The following is a 21,685-nucleotide window of genomic DNA, read 5'->3' on the forward strand; positions in this document are numbered from 1 at the left end:
TAGTTAAGATTGTTTAACTAATGGAATTAACAAAAATATAATAACAGAAGATATCTTTTAAAAATTAAAATATAAATGTTGAAAATTAAAAAAATTATTTATTAAATTTTAAAGATTAAAAAATTTATTTATTAACTATAAAAATTAAATAAAATAAATTTAAAAACTATAAAAACTAAATGAATAATCTTAAATATTATATTTGTATTGGTTAGATCAGAACGCCTATCGTGATAATTTATAAGTTGGGTTATTCTGTTTTAACGGTGGCGTGATCCCAGAAACGTCCCAAGTTTGACGCCGTTATCCTCGCCCCGTTACTTTTCAATCGCCGTCCCACTATTTTGAAACGTCTCTCAACCCGTAAACTATAACGGTAACGCGCTTCTTCAATTTCCTTTTCTTCTCTATTTCCATTTTTTTTCCTCTCTCGCTCTCCTTGTCTTACCTTTTTCTTTCAGCTTCCATAACAGAGACACTACTCCCTCTCCTTTCTCTCCTTCTATCACTCACATTATATATTATATTATTAATTAACCATTAAATAAATAAATAAATTATCTCTGTGAAGTGAAGTTTTCTGACACCGCAAAATTCCATATGAATAAACCACTATAACTAACCACACTCTGAGATAACAATTCTGGTTTATAATTTTAATTTCATAGTTCTTCTTCTTCATTCTCTCCAACCACACATTTCACTATCATCGGTTCCGATTTCAATTTCGAAGTGCGATGGAGGCTCAGCAGAGAAGAGGAGGATTAGTGCCGCTGTCGCCGTCGCAGACGCCGCGCTCCGGCGACAAGCTGGCGCGAGATCTGCGATCTGCGGATTCCAATTCGAGCGGTCACAGCAAATTCGATAAGGACAAAGGCGTCAATGTGCAAGTTCTTGTTCGTTGCAGGTCACTGAGTCGAACTAACTAACTCCGAGTTTCACTTCACTGAGTTCGCTTTGTTCGCGACTCGGTGAAATTCGCTGATCGCGTTTTTTTCGTTTTTTGTTTTTGTTTAGGCCGTTGAGTGAAGACGAAGCGAGGTTGAACACGCCGATCGTGATTTCGTGTAACGAAGGTAGAAGAGAGGTTTCGGCTGTGCAGAATATAGCCAACAAACAGATCGATCGAACCTTCGCATTCGACAAGGTTTTTTTTTTTTTTTCGCGTTTTGTTTTCTTATATGATGATCCTTTTTGGTAATGTAAAATTTGAGGAGTTGTTATTATTTTTATTACTTCAAGCGTGAATTACTTTGCGGAATATATGTATTCTGCATTCAAATGAAAATAATCAAAATATCATTATTGTTGAACTGAATACGAAGTGATCGAGTAACTCACTTGCCTCATTCTGTAATCTTTATAGAAAATGACCATAAGAGCGAACTATTACTCGTTTTTCTGTTTTTTTCTTATAATTTTTTTGTGTGAATTCTGCGCTTGTAATGGTGCATTAATCGGATTTGTGTTTGTTATTGAATAGGTTTTTGGTCCTAATTCCAAGCAGAAAGAACTTTTTGAGCAGGCAATGTCTCCTATTGTGAATGAAGTGCTTGAAGGATATAACTGCACCATTTTCGCGTATGGTCAAACAGGGACAGGAAAAACTTACACAATGGAAGGAGGTGCAAGGAAGAAGGTTATTACTTTTGGCCAGCATTGGTATTTATAGTATTTCTTGTTGCTTTGTGCTGAATCAATTCTTTGATTGGTGTTTTTTGGTTATGTTTAGAATGGAGAGTTTCCGAGTGATGCTGGTGTCATCCCAAGAGCTGTGAAACAGATTTTTGATATATTAGAAGCTCAGAATGCCGAGTATAGCATGAAAGTGACGTTTCTAGAGCTTTACAATGAGGAGATAACAGATCTTTTGGCCCCTGAGGAGACTTTAAAATTTGTGGATGACAAATCTAAGAAACCTATAGCTCTTATGGAGGATGGAAAGGGGGGTGTTTTTGTCAGAGGTTTAGAGGAAGAGGTTGTTTGCACTGCAAATGAAATTTATAAGATATTGGAAAAGGGTTCAGCGAAAAGGCGAACGGCTGAGACTCTTCTTAACAAACAAAGCAGTCGTTCCCATTCCATATTTTCTATCACTATTCACATTAAAGAGTGTACTCCAGAGGGTGAAGAAATGATTAAATGTGGGAAGCTAAATCTTGTGGACCTTGCAGGTTCTGAGAATATTTCACGTTCCGGTGCAAGAGAGGTATCAAATGATTTTGGTGTTTATTTTGGGTAGTGTACATTCAAATTATATTATTTGGAACAGTATGACAGCCTCTTTTTTCTTTATGAGATTATTGATTGATATTGAAAAAAATAGGCCCCTGGACAACATTATAAAATTCAAATTACCCCTTGTCTATTTAGTCATCTTCAGTTCTGGCATTATCTTTATCTCACTCTGATTATTCTTCAGTATTTGTCTGAAAAGACTAAAATGTTATAGCTTTTTTGAGATTCATTTGTAAGAAAATGCTCGCAGGGTAGAGCAAGGGAAGCTGGGGAGATAAATAAAAGCTTGCTTACACTTGGTCGAGTGATTAATGCTCTAGTTGATCATTCAGGTCATGTGCCTTATAGGTATGAATGGCTACCGTTCTTCTGGTTATGGTAACTTTTGATTCTATTTTCAAACCTAGAGAAAAATGCTTTTGTATTATTAAGATGTCCCATTATATCAGGGATAGCAAATTAACAAGACTGTTGAGGGATTCCTTGGGCGGTAAAACCAAGACATGCATAGTTGCTACGATATCACCTTCTATTCACTGTCTGGAAGAAACTCTTAGTACCTTGGATTATGCACACCGTGCCAAAAATATCAAGAACAAACCAGAGGTGACTTTCATAGTTCCTACTTTTTTTGTCAACCTTACCATGCTTTTTTTTTCTTATCACAGATTTGCAGTGCAACATATCTAATAGTTTGGAGTTCAATACTTTGTTAGATCAATCAGAAGATGGTGAAATCTGCACTCATAAAGGATCTGTATTCTGAAATTGACAGACTGAAGCAAGGTTGTTTAATGCTTTTGTATTCTAAAAGAAAATAGCACCATGTTAATAAACTATTTTTCCTTTTACAGTTCAGTGCTGGAATGTTGAATTTTTTTACGTATGTGGTTTGCAGAGGTGTATGCTGCAAGAGAGAAAAATGGAATTTATATACCGCGGGATCGTTATCTTCATGAAGAAGCAGAGAAAAAGGTTTCTCTAACTGTATCTTTATATGAATTGGGAATACAGTTATTCTTTTGAGACATTACTATTGCTAAATCTGTATGTTCTATAGGCCATGGTTGAAAAGATAGAACGCATGGAACTAGAAGCAGAGTCTAAGGATAAGGTATTTTCCATCATAAATAATTCCAATATAGTTATAATCACTTGTATATTGAAATGCATCCCATAACTTTGAGCAGCAATTGATGGAACTTCAAGAACTCTACAAATGTCAGCAACTTTTGATTGTCGAGTTAAGTGATAAACTTGAAAAAACCGAGGTAAAAAAAGTTCTTAATAGGTGGCTGTACCTAATTGTTTTTATTTATTTTGAACATCTGACCTGGTTCAAGAGTTAAATTTATTTACGGCATATGCTATCTCAGAAAAGTCTTGAAGAAACTGAGCAGTCATTATTTGATCTTGAGGAAAAGCACACACAAGCAAATGCAACAATTAAGGAAAAGGAATTTCTAATATCGAATCTACTGAAATCTGGTTAGTGAAGTGTAATTATACCTCTTATTCTGTATCAACCGGCTTTCTGTTTGGGTGTACCCTTTAGCATACCCTTTTTGGGTTGGTTGTTGAAAATCATTTCTCTCATCATCCAATGTAATATGCAATAGTTGTGTGATTTTTCCCTGTTCTTGCTTCTTCCAGAAAAAGCACTTGTGGAGCATGCAATTGAGCTACGAGCTGATCTAGAGAATGCTGCATCCGATGTGTCAAAGCTGTTTTCTAAAATTGGTTAGCATTTTCTTTCAACTGGTTTTTCTTGTGGGTGTCAATTAGAAGGAATAAATTGACATCACAAAAATTGTTTTTGTAAACCTTAGAGCGGAAGGATAAAATTGAAGAAGGAAATAGAATACTTGTCCAGAAATTCCAGTCTCAGTTAGCTCAACAGCTAGAAGATTTGCACAAGACGGTTGCAGCATCGGTAATTCAACAAGAGCAGCAACTAAAGGAAATGGAAAATGATATGGATTCTTTTGTATCAACAAAGGCAGAGGTGGGTTTCCATAGGATGAAATCATGCCTTATTATTTATATTATCTGATTAATAAATTTGTTTTGGTATGCCTCTTTTAGGCTATTGAAAATCTAAGAGCGCGGGTAGGAAAATTTAAAAACATGTATGGTTCTGGCATTAAAGCTTTGGGCAATTTAGCTGAGGAGTTTAAAGGAAATAGTGAGTTAACTTTTGAAGAGTTGAATTCTGAAGTAGCCAAGCATTCATCTGCCTTGGAGAATGTAAGTGTGTTTCTTACACTTTATAAATTGATTCTACGTGAGGTTTCTTGGTGTGTTTAATTTAACTTTTGTGCTTCAGCTTTTTCAAGGAATTGCATTAGAAGCTGATTCATTACTAAATGATCTTCAAAGTAGTCTCAAAAAGCAAGAGGCCAAGTTAACTGCTTATGCTCGACAACAGGAAGAGGTCCGTGATTTCTGGTTTGTTGGGTGAACTTCAGAGTTAGAGATACTAACTTCTATGCTATTGCTGTAGGCACATGCCAGAGCAGAGGAGAATACACGTGCAGTATCTAAAATAACTGTGAACTTCTTTGAGACATTACACATGCATGCATCCAATATGATCCAAATTGTAGAAGAATCGCAATTTACCAATGATCAAAAATTGTATGAACTTCAAAAGAAGTTTGAGGTGATCGAAGTGTGCCTTTTTGCAGAATTTGCATAAATCATGATCGGAAAATTTTTAATTAATACTCCCTTCTTTTTTAACTTTGATGCATCTTATTCTTTATGGGTGTAGGAGTGTACTGCGCATGAAGAAAAACAACTACTGGAGAAAGTGGCAGAAATGCTTGCTAGCTCTAGTTCTAGAAAGAAAAAACTGGTAGCTGTTTCTTTTAGACATGCTAAACTAACCTACAGTAGCTTCCGTTACTACCTGAGTGTAAGTTCTTACCATTTTTTATTTGCTTGTTAGGTCCAAATGGCAGTTAATGATCTTCGGGAAAGTGCAAACACTAAAATCAGTAGGCTGAGGCAAGAAACATTAACCATGCAAGATTCCACTTCTTCTGTTAAATCTGAATGGAAACTTCACATGGAAAAAACAGAGTCCAACTATCATGAGGATACTTCTGCAGTAGAATCTGGAAAGAATGACCTTGTGGAGGTTATTCGGCACTGGTATGGAATAGGAGTGTACTGTGTGTACTTTGTCTCTATTATATTCTCTTCTGTTCACTAAGCCCTACCTTGACCAAACAATTGCACAGCCGCAAAAAGGCAGAAGTAGGTGCACAACAATGGAGAAATGCTCAAGAATCCATACTTAGCCTGGAGAAGATAAATGCTGCTTCTGTGAATGCTATTATTCGGTAGGTCTTTCATTCCCAGTCGAGATCAAAACAGTCAATATATTTTGTTCATTTTCTCTCAATTGCTTTTGATTAGGGGAGGAATGGAAGCTAATCATCTCCTACGAGACCGATTCTCAAGTGCTGTGTCAACTACACTTGAAGATGCAGAAATCGCAAACAAGGATATTAATTCTTCCATTGAACGTCAGTACTTGGTCTCATACATATGAAATCATAAATGCCTAGGTAAATCATGCCACAGATATCAATTGACGAAATATTTACGCATGCAGATTCATTGCAACTTGATCATGACGCTTGTGGGAATCTAAACTCTATGATTATCCCATGCTGTGGTGACTTGAGAGAATTGAAGGGGGGTCATTACCACAGAATTGTAGAGATAACTGAAAATGCAGGGAAATGTCTTCTCAGTGAATACACGGTAAGGGACTTCAAGTTCCAATTCCTTAGTATGCACATATGTAGTATAGATTTGGGTAACAAGAAATCGGCATCCAGCCGAAGCTGTTTGGAAAAGCGCATGTACATAAAATACCTATTTTTCGTTTTTCTCAAGGAAAAAAGTGTTATCTCTGGCTGCTGGATTCTAATTTTTGTGTGTTGAAACTGCCATGTAAAATACAGGTAGATGAACCATCTTGTTCAACACCAAGAAAGAGATCCTTCAATTTACCCAGTGTTTCATCCATAGAAGAACTAAGAACCCCGTCATTTGAGGAACTACTGAAATCCTTCTGGGATGCAAAATCTCCAAAACATGCAAATGGTGATGTTAGATATATTGGGGCATATGAAGCTGCTCAATCCGTAAGAGATTCCAGAGTTCCTCTTATAGCAATTAATTAACTAGAGCAGTCAAAAACTCTGTAAATAGCATATTGTTCAAATGTAATTCCATACAAATTACATATTCATTTATTGTTTATTTTGGAAAAAAAAAGAAGAAAAAACAAATTATCTATGTGGAGGCAGAAACATGTAAAAGATTACCCTTTTTTATACTTTTGCTTCCACAATGGTGTACATCTATTGTTGATGTCAACTGAAATTGGATCTTACGTGATTTTTTTGACATGTTTATATTGAATATCAAACCTTAAAAAAATCATTGTCGTGGCAAACGAGAGTGAGTGAAAGAACAACAGAACTATTTTATTATAAAAAAATATTAATAATGTCTAAATCTTTAAGTTCAAATCATTATAAAAATTATATATCTTATTGAGTAGATCGTCTATTTAATTTTAAATTGCATTGCCAAATATGTTATATTTCTTTCGTTATTATTTAATTTGTTTATTTTTATCTTCTTCCTTGTGTAAGGTAATTTCTTAAAACTTTTTTATATCTTTTAATTTTTTTTATATTTGAAAATTTGACATTAGCATGATATTGTTTTCTTGTTTCTTATTATTTCAACTACGAAGATGACAAAAGATTCAAAAGAGAGGTTTACAAAAATAAGTTTGATTTTTTTCCTTTAGAATTATTTTATACGTATATATATATAATTAATCTCTTTTACTATTTTCTTTCCTTTTAATATATTTATATTTTATCTTTTCATCTTATCTTATGTCTCTGAAATAATCTTCTATCATTTTTTTAAAATATTTTCTAATATTTAGCATTTAAAGTTTGGTTGGTGATATTAATTTATGGATAAGATTTAATGTCATCTAATTATTTAAAAAATTATTTGAGCTTTTTTAAAAAGTTAGAGATAATTTTTTGAAATTAAATCTTAATCCTATTGTTATATGATCTAGATTTAATTATTTCACTTTATTATTATATGATTTTTATCGTATGTAAAATTTAACTCATCTCATGAACTTTAAAATTTCAAGAAAATAACATTTCACTCCTTTGTTCAAACACTCAATCCCTTCTTCTTAGACATAGTAATGGGGTAGGGCGGGTACCAGTATTGTCTTCCCAATCCCTTATTCCGAGTCCCCAATATATTCTCGTATCCGATACTCATACCCAATTCAAATTAGGAAAAAAAAATTGTAAAAAATATTAAAAATTTGATTTTGGAAAAAATAAATTGATTGTTAAACATTTATTTTTAACTGCTTATATATATATAAATTGATTATAGTGCATGTGTCTACAAAAATCGTTAAAAAAATAATATTAAATTATGTAAAATTTTTAAAATAAAATTAACTAGTAATAAAAATTCTATGTCTTTTAATTAAATTATGCAAAAATTTTAAAGATTTTATGTAACGGAATGAGTTTGGGGTCGGGACGGATCTGGTAATCCATACCCGTACCCGACTTCTTGATTATCAGAGAAAACCCGAACCCATACCCAGTCAACTCGGACAAAGTCAGGACGGATTCAAACGAATACTCACTGGTATGGTTTTTCTTACCATGTCTACTTCTTTTTCTTCCTTTCTTTTACCCATCCCCCTTCTCACCTCCTATTAAGTACACATAAATAAGTTAAATAAGTTTGTAATGTTATTTTTTGAAATACACAATGAAATGAGGTTTTTATTTTTTAGAACAAAAAATAAATACACAACATGATGTTGTGTATTTGAGAAAGAAAGAAATAAAACTATATTTCTATTATGTTTTTTTTATTAATTATAAATACAAGTTACATATTTTAAAATAATTAAATTAATTGTGATATAATTTATCATTTTTAATAGTACTTAATATCTTTTAAATTAAAATTAAATTAATTGAATACAAATTACCAATACTATTTATAGAGATAATCAAATTAATTATTATAATAATCATCTTTATTAATATAATCAAATAAATTGATGATATTAATTTGATTATAATTAAAAAAATAATTTGTCATTAGTTTAAATTTAAATAAAAAGATCATTTATGTAATAATTAATTTAGTTATCGTTTAAAATGTAATGTGGGTTGTTGTTAATATAATTTGTATCAAGTAAAAAAAATAACTATGCAATTACTTTTATCGTGAAAAAAATATCCAACTAAATATAAGAAGGGATGCGAAAAAATTATACAAACGAAAACAATAGAAATTTGTTTAAAAAGAAAAGAAGGCATATAATTGCCATAAATTTCTGAGTAAAATCCAGTGGCGAGTTCCAACCTGACCCTTGCGTTTCTCGCGAAACATGAGCTTTGTTCACTAGTTCGTAATCATAATGCCACGAAACAAATATGTGAAACAATCATTTCATATTATTCACTCCAAACATTTAAATTAATCAATTACTAATATTTTATTAAACAGAGATACTCGTTTTTTTTACACTCAAAACCCTACGCACCGCCGCATACGGGGCGCCGCCGCACACGGGGCGCCGCCGCACTTTGCACTTGGCTCTGCTCTGGTCAACAGGAAGCACGATAAGGTTGGGTTTTCGAGGACCAGGATAATCGTTTTGGTTCGTGAAAAAAACCCTAAACCCTTTCCTACGCTCTTCTCAGGAAGAAAAAGAAGAAGAGATGAATAGGGCGAGAACTGAAGGCATAACTTTCACGAAGGAGCCGTTCATGGAGGATACAGGGCCTCGCAAGATGTGAGCGTTTATTTGTGCCTGTTCATTTACCATTACTGAATAACTTTGATTGACCTACAATTGAAGGGATTGCTACTTTGTTGTTTGTTTATTGCAGAAAGAACATGAAGTTCTCCACGTTATCAGAATCGGAAATAAGCAAAATCGCTGAAGTTCAAGTGTGGAAAGGTTCCTACTATGACTCCTTTAAGAAGCCTATCCACGGTGGCTTGTTGGATCCTCGCATGGTACTCTTCAATCCTTTTTCCACACTTTTCTGAATCCTGCTTATGTTTGTGTTTAATGTTGATACTTTGCTTATATATTTTTTTTTCATTTGAGATTTTTATATGATCATCATGCTACATTTGTTGTAATATATATAGGATGCAAAATTAGCCTTGTGTATTTAGTCTGGCATGAATTTGGAGTTGTTTAGAATGTTGAACTATGACGGAATTGGTCTTTTTTTTTTTTCTTGGTTGTTATGGTGAGATGGCAGATGCAGTATTTCAATATTAGGTTTTGGAAGGTGGCTTGTGGTGTTATAATTTTAGTTACTGGGTATACTATATGGATGAAGAAATTGCCAATTCAATTTGGTAGTGGGTTTTTATAGATTATGAGTAATGGGACCAGGACTTGTATGTAATTTATGATTGATAGAAATTGTTTATTTATGTAGCAATTCTTATTGACTGGAATTACCAGGGTTGTTGTTTGGACCTTGAGTCAACTTTATTTGTAAAAGAGAAAGTAAGAAGCACCATAAAAAGCATGACACACGCACATATATAGGAGGGATCAAGTTACTCCAAGAGTAATTTTTAGGGTTACTTTGCATCCTCTCCATTCATTTTCTTAAAATATAATGGTTAAGATGAGTTCCTTATTACAACCATTAGATTTCTAGGAAATAAATGGTGTGGATGGGGAGTAACTCTTTTAAAGTTACTCCTCATATATATATATATATAAACATTTTTGTTTTTTCGTTTCTTAGATTTTAGATTGTTAATATTTTTCATTTTTAATGTGTATGTTTGGATTATCCTGGCACCTTTGATGATGCTGTTCTTATTCCGCCTCAACTTTTCTTTGACAGTTAGTGTGTTTCCCCCTCATTCTACCTTGTTTCACAAGAGAGACAGACGTGATGCATATATTATGAACGTCTCCTTACACTGTGAAAAATGCTTTTTCACTGGGAGTTTACATTTTGCTTACATGTTTTAGCATTTTGCCCCTGAAATTTATGGAAATTGCAAGAGTCCTATGCATCAGGTCTTAAATGTTGATATGTTGTTTGGATTTTGAAATAGTGTTTTGTAGATAATCAGTTCTGGCTTTGATGCACATCTGTAGTTTCTTTTTGCCCCGCCTCTTCTCTAATCTTGATTTCCACATTTTCTTAAATTTTGATTAAAATGCATTGATTTGAGCTAGGGATTAGAACAACACGGTTCTCATTTAATATTCCAGGCCTTTCTCTCTTTTACCAGATAGTGTAGTCAATTAGAAACAGGGATGAAATAAATTAGGTCACTTATCCAAGAGTCTATGTGATAGAGGACTAGTGATCAACAAAAATCTATTTAATAGTTTTTGCTTGTTAAGTCTTGCCTTTAAGGCTCTATAAGTAGAGGTATCGTCAGACCCCTTTTTTGTAAAGTATGTTGAAGAAGTCAGGTTGATGTAATACTTGGCTGGACTTGGTTGTTCTGGCTTTCAATCTGTTTGATCATATATATATATATATATATATATATTCCCAATGCTCATGTTTACTCTTTACCTGCACATAATGCTAAAATAGCATTTTTTTTTTGTGCAATTCAGGGCCCTGCTAATAAGAGTCTTGTCTGTGCAACATGCGATGGGAACTTTCATGATTGTCCAGGGCACTATGGATACTTAAACCTTGCCCTTCCTGTTTTCAATGTTGGATATTTAAGTACCATTGTGGAAATACTGAAGTGCATTTGTAAGGTATAAAAATCTTTCACGTGTTTCTTATATGCTCTCTCTCTCCCTCTCTCTGGATTTTGGTTCTTCCTTTATTTTTTGTTTATTGTTAACACAATGTTCTCTTGTTTTATCTCATTCAAGTTTTAAATTGCCTTATAACTACTACTTATATAAAATGCATATATGAATGTGACAATTTCAGAATGTTTAGCTTTAGAAAATGACTTTTTTCAAGCAATGTTAAGTTTCCTAACTCACACTATAAGCACTGTCAGCCCTTTTGTTTGATGGCCATTCACTTGGTGTTAAGTGAATTTTTCTCTTCCCTTGGGTTGAGATTTGAGCCTCCTTTTGCAACAAGAAAAGAACTCAAACTTAATTTATCCATTCTCTTTGAAAATGCAACTTTTGCTCTGTTAATTCCAATTCAAGTTTTTTGTTTAGTTCAGGCTTTTGTGGTCTGTCACTTTCATCAACTTATAAAAAAAATTGATTGATCACAATTTTTTTGTCTAAAAAACGTATTGTTTCTACAGATATACAGGACTTTGGCAAAAAGCAAAACAATGAAGGGGCTATTAGCTTATTATACATTCAAAATTCATGTTATAGTGCATAAAAATCTATTTACAAGTTTGTATGTCATACTGATTGGCATTATACTTTACCAGGGCTGTGCTCGTATTCTCCTTGATGAAGATACCCGTAAAAAACATCTGAAGAAAATGAGAAGTTCCAAAAAGAGTGAGCTGGATAAGATTGATTTTGTGAAAGTTCGTGTAATTAAAGATTGTAGCAAAGTTGTGAATTGCCCAAGATGCGGATATATCAATGGTTTGTTTCATTGCTTTATTCAAACAACTTTATTATCTGAATTTCTTAAAGGCTGTGTTTTGGTGACTTGATTTCTGTATTTGGTAGAATTATAATGTGTTTTAGGCTTCCACATTTTTTGTTTTGATTCTGTTTTTAGGGATATCATGGATTGAATCTTAGTAAATTTTTTTTTGCTCTTGCTGATTTGTTCTCAGCAATGAATAAGCTCATATATTTTTTATTCTGTCATGAATCCCTTGAATACATTATTGGCAATTAGAATAAAGCATAAGGTTCAACATCCTGTGGTAAACCTTTTTCTTTAATCACTATCTTTTTAGATATTTTAGAATGCACTTTCTTTTTGGTGCTTTGCTGATTCTTTATTATGTGGAAAATATGGATTACCATTGTTCTGGTGTTTACTTTGTATGAGCTATGTGCTAACACAGGCTCAAGATTTGGTAAGCTTCTATTGCAGGAGAATGTTGCTTGAAGACCTCCATTTTGTTGAACTGATTGTAATCACACATGGCATAAATAACACCATTTTTTGCTCTCCCAATTCAATAGAAGACTAACCTGTTGTTCTAAGAGGGGAAATATTTACACTAATTGCTAACCATTTTATGATTTAGGATTATATATGGTTGCATTGCATAATGCATATTAAGATATGCACTTTTACATATCTGAGATGATATTTGTGATGACTATTGTGATACAGGTTCAGTAAAGAAGCTTCCGGCTTCGCTGACAATCATACATGATTGCTCAAAATGTAGAAATTATATTGTTGAAGAGCTTGATTCCGCACTTTCTCGTATGAAAGACTCTAGGGCGACCACCAATGTGTCTAATCGAATTCTTAATCCTTTCCAAGTTCTTTCCCTGTTTAAAAGAATGCTTGATGAGGTGGACATTTATTTTTATATGTATGTTTTTTGGGTTTGATTTTCCAACTTTACTTTTTAAGGGATCATATTACCTGCAGTTCTGTGGGCATCATGAATGCTATGCAGAGATAAATATTTTTTGTCTCCAGGTGAACATTTTTGTTACATTTGGTTGTAGGACTGTGAATTACTTTATGTTGCTGAAAGACCAGAGAAACTCATAATGACAAACGTTGTTGTGCCACCTATAGCTATTCGACCTTCAGTTGTTATGGATGAATCACTGAGGTAATGCCAGTTTGGTAGTATTTATGTATTTGTCCCCCATGATTAACATGATGTGATCTTTGAAACTGTGTATAAGCTAAGGAAAAATAGAGTGAGCTAAAGTATTGGGCCCAGGGAATTTATGTGTTTAGGGTTTAGGATCTGACAGTTGGTTTCTGTTATAATTCAGTTGTAACAAACTATCTGTCATCTCAGCAGTTGGTTACTATAAGAGGCTTATATAAGGCCCATGTAACACTGTTTCAGCATTCAGTTTTGATTCCCAATCATCACTCTCAAATCTCTCTCTCTCTCTGTTTCTGAATTTGCTCTTATCTTCAGCTATTCTTCTAACCGGCAGCAAGGTATTGGAGTTGTGGGAAATAGGGATATGAATTATTTCAGATTTGTGAATGTATAGGCTCTTGTACTTTGAAAATACCATTATTCATTCATGAGCATGGGAAGCAGCACTCTTATCAATTCTTCCTTGTAATTGTAAAGTGTAATAATTTCGAAAAGCATATTTTAATTAATTATTAATTGATTTCTGAGAGAAAGAGAGCAACAGAATTTGCAATCGAGAAACTGATTTTCGTTAAGGTGAATTAAATTATTATGAGTGAATGGGTTCCGCTATTTATAAATGCCCTAATTAGTTGGTTGTTGGCAAGGTATTAAAGTCTCTGTGATCAAGTGATCTGGTGTTTGTTTTTTGCTGCATTCATTTTTCATGATTAAATTACCATTATTTTTTGCATCTGTGCATTTTTTTTTCTGTTTCAAGCCCATAGGATTTTGTGTTAGGGGGTTGTAAATATAAAATACCATTGTTCAGCTTCCACCATAGGGGAGTTGTTCTTTTTGACAGCATGTGTGTAGTGTATTTAACTAGTATGAAATGCCAGAATTTTCTGCCACTAGTCTTTTCATGTGAATATTATTTGGGATAGGATTATTTTTTTGTGCTTCCATGTGGGATTATGCACATGGTGTTCCAAAAGTCATTTCTTTGGTGCATATTTTGAGGGATTAGAGGCTTTTCTTTTGTTTTAGGAGGATTCCTGATCCCCTGTTCTTTTTTGCCCAACTCCAATAATTCTTTTACAGTAAATGGTAATAACTGATGCTTAGGGTTTTTGTCTTCATTTTTTGCAGCAACGAAAATGACATAACAGAGAGGCTAAAGAACATAATCCAAGCAAATGCTGTTTTGCGCCAGGAATTACAAGAATCAACTTTTTCGTCCAAATTTCTGGTATAGCAGGGCATCTTGAGTGATTAGATTTTCTTTGTCAAGCTTCAGTTACTGTTAAATGTGTTCTTTAAGGGAGATCTTAGATTTCATAATATTTTTGAAAACTCTGGTTTTTAACCGTGCCGAATGGTGTTGTGTGATCTATGTAGCCGACCTCACCTAGTGGAATGAGGCTTTGTTGTTGTTGTTCTGTTAATATTAAGTTGCTTATACAGAAAGACATGTTTTCCCATAGATTATATGCTCAGAAGAGTTTTTTAAGTTCTTTCATTTGTTTTTTAAACATCATCATGGCATGTATGTATTTTAGTCTTTTGTGATTCTCCTTGTTCTGGTATAATATCTACATGGTGTCTACATGCCGTGTGTGTGGGATGAATTGCTTTTCAGTCACAGGCATTTGCCTTGGTCATGAGGTACTTCTAGTGGAATTTGAATCCTTGTACTTCATGTCGTGGTTGATTCATTATTGTTTCTATTTTTATAAAATTTGATTGAACTTGTATAATGTCAAGGCTAGCTCTTGTGGAATATTATGCTATAGAATTTATTCCTAATATAATATTTATTTGAATTGTATACATTCTAGAGTCTGGTTTTTCTGTTTGCTTGGGATTGTGTACATTTATTTGCTCTCTTCTATGTTTTTCTTTTGTCATGAGATTATTATTTATTTTTGTTCCATGATGTAATGGTGGTGTGATTGTGTTGATGATTTTGGTTTAGGATGGTTGGGATATCCTTCAAAATGAAGTTGCTCAGTTTATAAATAGTGATGTCCGTGGTATACCATTCTATATGCAACCGACCAAGCAATTGGCTGGTTTTGTTCAGCGCTTGAAAGGGAAGCATGGACGTTTCCGCGGCAACTTATCTGGTAAACGTGTTGAATATACTGGCAGGACAGTTATTTCACCCGATCCTAATCTGAAGATTTCAGAGGTTAGGAAGCCTTGCCAGTTATCATCTATAAGTACTTTCTATCCTTTAGAATTAGATAATGCATAAGGCAATAAACTAGAAGAATGTTAATATTTATAACACGTTTTTGAAGAGATTAGTTATTGTCACTATAATTCTCATGAAAACAACCAATGCAAAGAATTTCCCTCCTTTTTTAAGGTTCATGTTTATGCCTCTTAACTTTCTCATTTACTCTAGGTTGCAATACCCATCCATATGGCTCGTATATTGACTTATCCTGAGCGTGTTACTCACCACAACATAGAAAAGTTGAGACAATGTGTGAGAAATGGTCCCGATAAGTATCCTGGTGCGAGAATGCTTAGACGTGATGGAGGTCACTCATGGTTTGTAGTTTGTACTATTTCATTTTTTTGCTTTGTGGAGTTCTTGAGCCAATTTTATTTATTTGACAATAATATAGAGCCTATTGTTATTTTGTAGGTCCTTAAAAGTTCTTTGTAGGAAGCGTGCTGCAGATGAATTGAGGATTGGTGATATTGTTGATCGCCATTTGGAAGATGGAGACATTGTTCTTTTCAATAGACAGCCAAGCTTGCATCGGATGTCTATAATGTGTCACAGGGTAATTTCTTAAAAAGTGAAATGTAGAATTGTGAGAGATTTTGATCCAATTGCATTAATATTTAATTTTTCACATACAGGCAAGGATTATGCCTTGGAGAACTTTAAGATTCAATGAATCTGTATGTAACCCATATAATGCTGACTTTGATGGTGATGAGATGAACTTACATGTCCCACAGACTGAGGAGGCTAGGACAGAGGCTATTTTGTTGATGGGGGTAAAAATTACTGGATCTCATTGTCGTTTAGGATTGCTTGTTGACTATCTATAGTGCTTTTCGGTGCAATTTTTATTGTGCACTTTTTGTAAAAAAAATCATTATGATTCCTTCTGCTATGATCTTCTAAGTGCTCTGCCGGGCAATTCCTTTTATAGGTCTTTCATTTGTCTGTTTCCTTTGTTTTGTCAATGTATCTGTTTTTTCTTTCACTTTTTCATTATTTCTGCTATATTTTCTGTGTACCGCTTTTCGACAAGGCATGCTTTAATGAAATGGAATATTATGTAGGCATAGAGAGAAAACAAGAGTGATTGACGTTGAATTCCATGAGTGTGAATTACACAGAAGAGGCTATTATTTATGATTAGAGTCATAAATACAAAGAACAACTGTTACCCTAATTACTGTAATTATACACTATACATGCATAACATTTCCTATTTCCTATTTACAATATTTCAAAGAATACCAACATGCACCATGATTAGAAGATTTTGGTTAAACATGGTTTAAGTATTATTATTTACATATTTTAATATTGTGTGATTTGTTCAATTGAGTGTATGGTTTAAGCATTTGAAGAACTTAACATTATTTTCTTACTGGAATTTTGTTTATTTTCAGGTGGAAAACAATTTGTGCACTCCAAAAAATGGCGAGATTCTGGTTGCTTCTACTCAAGACTTTTTAACATCTTCCTTTCTCATAACCAGGAAAGATACTTTTTACGACCGTTCTACCTTTTCACTTATTTGCTCGTACATAGGTGATGGCATGGATCCTATTGATCTGCCAACTCCCGCAATTGTTAAGGTGAGAGTTGGAGCTTATAAATGTGACATTCACTAGATTCACTCACTTATTTAGCCATTTTATCGAGTGTTTATCCATTGTGTCTTTGTTGGGTCTGAAAGGAAGCTAAGGTATCCACTTACTCTAGGAGTAAGTTTTGATTACTACGCCTTTGAGTAACTTTCTGTAATTTGCAAGTTTAACCAATACAACTGTTGAATGAATAATATGATATAATCTTGATTACTTAGCATATCAACTTTTAAACAATTCACACGACTCAGTCTCTAACATTCATAGCCATGTATTTAATGTGATAATCAACAAATACTTGTATTTTAAAAACAATACTATAGAGGTGAAAGGAAATATTGATATTATAAGTTGTATGAAATTCAATTGTCTTGATTACCTCATTCAAAGTTTAAGTTTAAGAAGAATTAATGGTTTGGCCCGGAAAACTTGATTGGTTTGGTTTATTTTCACATAATCTGTATAGGAGTATACTTACTCGTGCTACTTGTCTTTTTGTTTTTAACTGATCTGTAAAGGCTAAACTACAGTTAGTAGTTAGTCTATAGTTAGTTGGTTAATCTGTTAGGACAGCTGTGTGACAGCTGTCACTAACTAACTCAGCTTAGTTGACAGTTACAGTTGTGTAACTGTCTATATATACTGAGCTGTAACTGATTTCTTGTTGGGTTGAATAATATCTCACTTCTCCTCAATTCTGTCTGTGATATTTTCTCTCTATCTCTCTCTGAGAATTCTATAATCTGACACTGTTTGGTTAGGTCTTCGGGCCCCAGGTTTCAAACCCAATGAACTTGACATGAACCAAAAACACCTTTTGGGGTGGTGATGGTGATTTCACCAATGGTTTAAAACCAGCCACACTTTTTGGCTTGGTAACATCATCCACACTGTAACAATCTCAGTCTTCTGAGTACTAGCCATGAACAAATCATATTCTGAAGGAATTATCACTACAAAAAAGGTTATCACTCAGTTCTCAAGATGAATTTTCTCTACTGCAGGAAGCGCTATCCTTCATTTAAGTGCTTCGACCTTGGTCAACAATGTAAATTGCGAAATCAGTAATCAACAAAATGCAGTGTTTCATCTTTCCCGCACTACTGAACTTCAAAACTATATCCACAAATAGAACCTCCTTATCCCCTCTATGTATAGGCAAAACAAACATAGAAATATAACATAAAATGGATTGACAGTGCCAGGATCATCTTAAGAAACATAGAAAAGGGTGTTCTTAGGGGGGAACCTTATTTGTGTAAAATCTTCATTAAAAAAGGGGTGAAGGAATGTTGAGGTGTAGTCACGCTTGTAGTCTCTGAAGAGAGGCCTTGCAATGGACCTTGATGGATGTCCATGGATGGTTCACATTGACACGTTTTCTTAGCAAGGGAACCACAAAGTTTACATTTTTTTAATATTTTATTATAAGGCCTTGTCACCCTACCTGAACAACCCAATCTCTTTCTGGTTGGTTCAATTCTGATCGGGTTGCCTTTCCAAAGACAAAGAAACCGAACCAACTCAACCTGCCACTATGTAATTGGTTTGGACTTCAGAACACACAAATCCGACCAGACCCAACTACACCGTTATATGTTTGCCATCAAGCTGATTTTCAAAACATGCTCTAGATTTACTACAGCTAATTATAGATTTATCAGGACATTATTGCAGACCACTGACTCTGAGGGGTAGGTAGTGACAGTGTCTTCTGTATCAGATTTTGGGATGTCTTTGGAATTGGAGTGAGATGATTTTTTCTTTTTAGGGGGTTTTCCTTTTCTATGCTGTCTCTATTCTAGTATAAGTCTGTTGTCCTTTTTTGGGGGGATAATTTTTATTTTATTTTATTAAAATAAAGAGAATGAGTGAATGAGGGATGATGTTATGGCACTGCATTCCATGTGCAAAATGGATCATGACACACCGTCCTTGAAATAACCATTGGATGAGAACTAGAGCAGCAATAAGACAACCCTATCCCGAAGCTAATTAAGTTGCAATAGTTCTACAAAGAAAAAATATTATCTTTTATTTCTTCCTTCTAATAATTTACTTATTATTATTATTATCAATTTTTTATTTTTTAAGAAAATTCTGGGAGAGATGTGTTATGAAGAAAGAACTAACTATAGGAGAGGTATATTCATATGCTTTAATATGGACATTATTGTTTTGTGCTGTGGTTAAATTGGTGGCTGGGTTGAGTCCTCTTCTTTTATATAATAAGCTTGATGAATCAAAATTTGTCGCAATGAGTCATTCATTTTACTAATTTATATACAGTCAATGCATGTTTTCTTACTGCCATTATTCTTTGCAGCCAGTTGAACTTTGGAGTGGTAAGCAGTTATTTAGCATTATACTGCGCCCACATGCTAATATGAGAGTCTATGTGAATCTTACTGTTAAGGAGAGAAACTACACTGAAGACAAGAAAATAAAAGACAAGAAAATAGAATGGAAAACATTGTGCCCAAATGATGGGTTTGTTTATTTTCGTAATAGCGAGTTGATCTCTGGACAAGTTGGAAAGGTTACTTTAGGTTAGTTACTCTAAATTTACCTTGTTTATTTCATTTCATATTTCTATGCTCAAGAGGATTGTTTAACTGTAGGTAAACTTAAATTTTCATGACTACTGTGTATGTATGTGATACCACCATTGGTGAAGAATTACGTGAGCCTTTAGTACACGAAGGCAACCAAGGAAGGTGGGGACGTGTTTACATGAGGAAAGGGCAGGAGGAAAGGCATTAGAAGGGTGACTTGGTCATAATTGTTAGTTAAGGGGTATTTTGGGGTGTGGAGTTAGATATTTTGCCTTTTGTTATCTTAACGGTTATTAGTAACAGATTTGGAGAGAGAAGGGGGATCATTCTGTTTTTGGGGATTATTATCGTTTTGGATAGAGGAGCTTGGCTCTGGGACAGACTGGGTACCCATTCCTGTCTGTTTTTCTTTGTTCTTGTTATCTTTTTAATTCAATCAAGGTCTCCCTGTTTCATTCACAATATCTACTATATTTTGTTTTCTGGTTCTGCATCAGTATGGAACTATGGATTAGCTTATTTTGAGGTTGAAAAAGCTTTGTTATGGCATCTTCATGAGAGTGCTTTTGAAATAAAAAAGAATTATTTCCCAAAAAAGAAAGCTGGAAACAAACATGTTGTAATTTATATTACATGCATATCTGTGAAGACATAACTCTACTGTGCGTAAGCTTTTCTCAAGTTGTTTGAACTTTGAAGTTGCGTAAATGCAGTTGAGTGGTGTGATGAAAGTTACAACAATTTGGGAAAGTAGTAAATGTTAGGACATTTTCAATGTATTTTATTTAGTAGTCATTTGGATAGAAATGAAACAAAAGACAAACTGTATCCCATTTGCCATGTCACTCTCTGCCAGATTTATAAGGAAAGAATTTTATGTAGAAGTGAGAAATCAGTTAGAACTTACAGCTGGAAAGTATTCAGTTCTATACTTCCAATTATCTCTTTTTCTTAGTTATGATAATTTATGTCAACTAACCATTAATATTACTGCAGTGATTCTTTAGAAAAGACTGGAATAGTGATGTAGTTTACTTTTAACACCTTCGCACGCCTAGTTTGTTATAAGAATGTAGTCTTACCCTTAATGGCTTCATGTTTTTGCAAATATGTTGATGTCCTGCTTTGTTTTGCATGAGTTCAGGAAATGGCAACAAAGATGGACTGTTCTCTGTGCTACTGAGAGACTATAGAGCACATGCTGCTGCATCTTGCATGAATCGTTTAGCTAAATTGAGGTAAATATGTCTGCTCTATGGGTGGTAATAGTGATGTCTGCTTTATATCAGTTGAGTGCAAAATGTTTTGAATTAGATTAAAAGAAATACTGGAATTTAAAAATATGCTTTTAAAGTAACCTTGGAGGGATGGATCAATGCAAGCCCGAGCTCTGCTGTCTGTGTGCCTTTGCAAAATCAAACTGATGCTGCAAGGGAAAGTGAAATGTTGTAAGAGCAAAAATGCTAAAGTAGAATTTCTGTTAAAAGCTGTCACCTTTTGCATTTTGATATTGTATTTGCGTTTGCATGGGTGGATTTAGGAGCTTCACAGAACATGATCATTTTACTTGGATGCAGTGCACGATGGATTGGCAATCATGGGTTCTCAATAGGCATTGATGATGTCCAACCAAAAGAGATTCTGATTAACAAGAAAGATGAAACAATTTCAGAAGGTTATAGGGAATGTGATAAACACATAGAAGCTTTCAATAAGGGAAAACTAGAACTCTTAGCTGGTTGTGATGCTGCGCAGACATTAGAGACTCGGATTACTGGGGTATTAAATGGACTTCGTGATACGGCAGGGAAGGTATCCATTTCTTTTTCCTAAAGTAATCTGTCTGTGTGTGTTTCAGACAAATGTCTGCCTATCAATGATTTTGTATTTTTCTCAGGTCTGCATGCAAACCCTACACTGGAGAAATAGTCCATTGATCATGTCACAATGTGGCTCCAAAGGATCTTCTATTAATATCAGTCAAATGGTTGCCTGTGTTGGTCAACAATCAGTCGGTGGTCGTCGTACTCCTAATGGGTTCATAGATCGGAGCCTTCCTCATTTCCCCAGAAAATCAAAAACCCCTGCTGTATGTTTGTTCTCATTATTTTGGAACTCTTTCATCATAAACATTTCAATCCCCACTTATCCTTAATTCCTTATTTTCTTCTGTACTTAGTTGGATTAATACATAAACTTGCTCTGAGGTTGCAATCTGAATA

The 21,685-nt window shown here is 34.0% G+C and overlaps 2 protein-coding genes across 2 annotated transcripts in view; both read left to right on the top strand.

Annotated features, from left to right (window-relative positions):
* The first annotated feature begins 410 nt into the window (after nucleotides 1–410).
* LOC100784725 (kinesin-like protein KIN-5D) lies at nucleotides 411–6,590 on the top strand. Its single transcript, XM_006590941.4, has 22 exons — nucleotides 411–907; nucleotides 1,018–1,147; nucleotides 1,484–1,639; nucleotides 1,733–2,209; nucleotides 2,489–2,586; nucleotides 2,688–2,844; nucleotides 2,955–3,024; nucleotides 3,137–3,213; nucleotides 3,299–3,352; nucleotides 3,429–3,509; nucleotides 3,615–3,726; nucleotides 3,892–3,978; nucleotides 4,068–4,243; nucleotides 4,324–4,485; nucleotides 4,565–4,672; nucleotides 4,742–4,900; nucleotides 5,012–5,095; nucleotides 5,189–5,394; nucleotides 5,484–5,585; nucleotides 5,662–5,771; nucleotides 5,861–6,012; nucleotides 6,216–6,590. The coding sequence occupies exons 1-22, from the start codon at nucleotides 738–740 to the stop codon at nucleotides 6,435–6,437; spliced, it is 3,150 nt and encodes a 1,049-aa protein (XP_006591004.1). The 5' UTR covers nucleotides 411–737; the 3' UTR covers nucleotides 6,438–6,590.
* Nucleotides 6,591–8,616: 2,026 nt separating this feature from the next.
* The window catches only part of LOC100811292 (DNA-directed RNA polymerase III subunit 1), a 29,253-nt gene continuing 16,184 nt past the window's right edge, over nucleotides 8,617–21,685 (top strand). The window contains exons 1-16 of the mRNA XM_003539054.5: nucleotides 8,617–9,127; nucleotides 9,225–9,354; nucleotides 10,946–11,095; nucleotides 11,746–11,908; nucleotides 12,618–12,805; nucleotides 12,965–13,074; nucleotides 14,212–14,311; nucleotides 15,038–15,253; nucleotides 15,473–15,621; nucleotides 15,719–15,860; nucleotides 15,940–16,080; nucleotides 16,708–16,896; nucleotides 19,235–19,457; nucleotides 20,608–20,701; nucleotides 21,041–21,275; nucleotides 21,361–21,552. Of these exons, the coding sequence (XP_003539102.1) occupies nucleotides 9,054–9,127; nucleotides 9,225–9,354; nucleotides 10,946–11,095; nucleotides 11,746–11,908; nucleotides 12,618–12,805; nucleotides 12,965–13,074; nucleotides 14,212–14,311; nucleotides 15,038–15,253; nucleotides 15,473–15,621; nucleotides 15,719–15,860; nucleotides 15,940–16,080; nucleotides 16,708–16,896; nucleotides 19,235–19,457; nucleotides 20,608–20,701; nucleotides 21,041–21,275; nucleotides 21,361–21,552 (2,496 nt within the window). The 5' untranslated portion in view covers nucleotides 8,617–9,053. The remainder of the gene's footprint in view (nucleotides 9,128–9,224; nucleotides 9,355–10,945; nucleotides 11,096–11,745; nucleotides 11,909–12,617; nucleotides 12,806–12,964; nucleotides 13,075–14,211; nucleotides 14,312–15,037; nucleotides 15,254–15,472; nucleotides 15,622–15,718; nucleotides 15,861–15,939; nucleotides 16,081–16,707; nucleotides 16,897–19,234; nucleotides 19,458–20,607; nucleotides 20,702–21,040; nucleotides 21,276–21,360; nucleotides 21,553–21,685) is intronic.

The sequence above is a fragment of the Glycine max genome, chromosome 11 (assembly GCF_000004515.6).
Source record: "Glycine max cultivar Williams 82 chromosome 11, Glycine_max_v4.0, whole genome shotgun sequence".
In the NCBI taxonomy this organism is placed as follows: domain Eukaryota; kingdom Viridiplantae; phylum Streptophyta; class Magnoliopsida; order Fabales; family Fabaceae; genus Glycine; species Glycine max.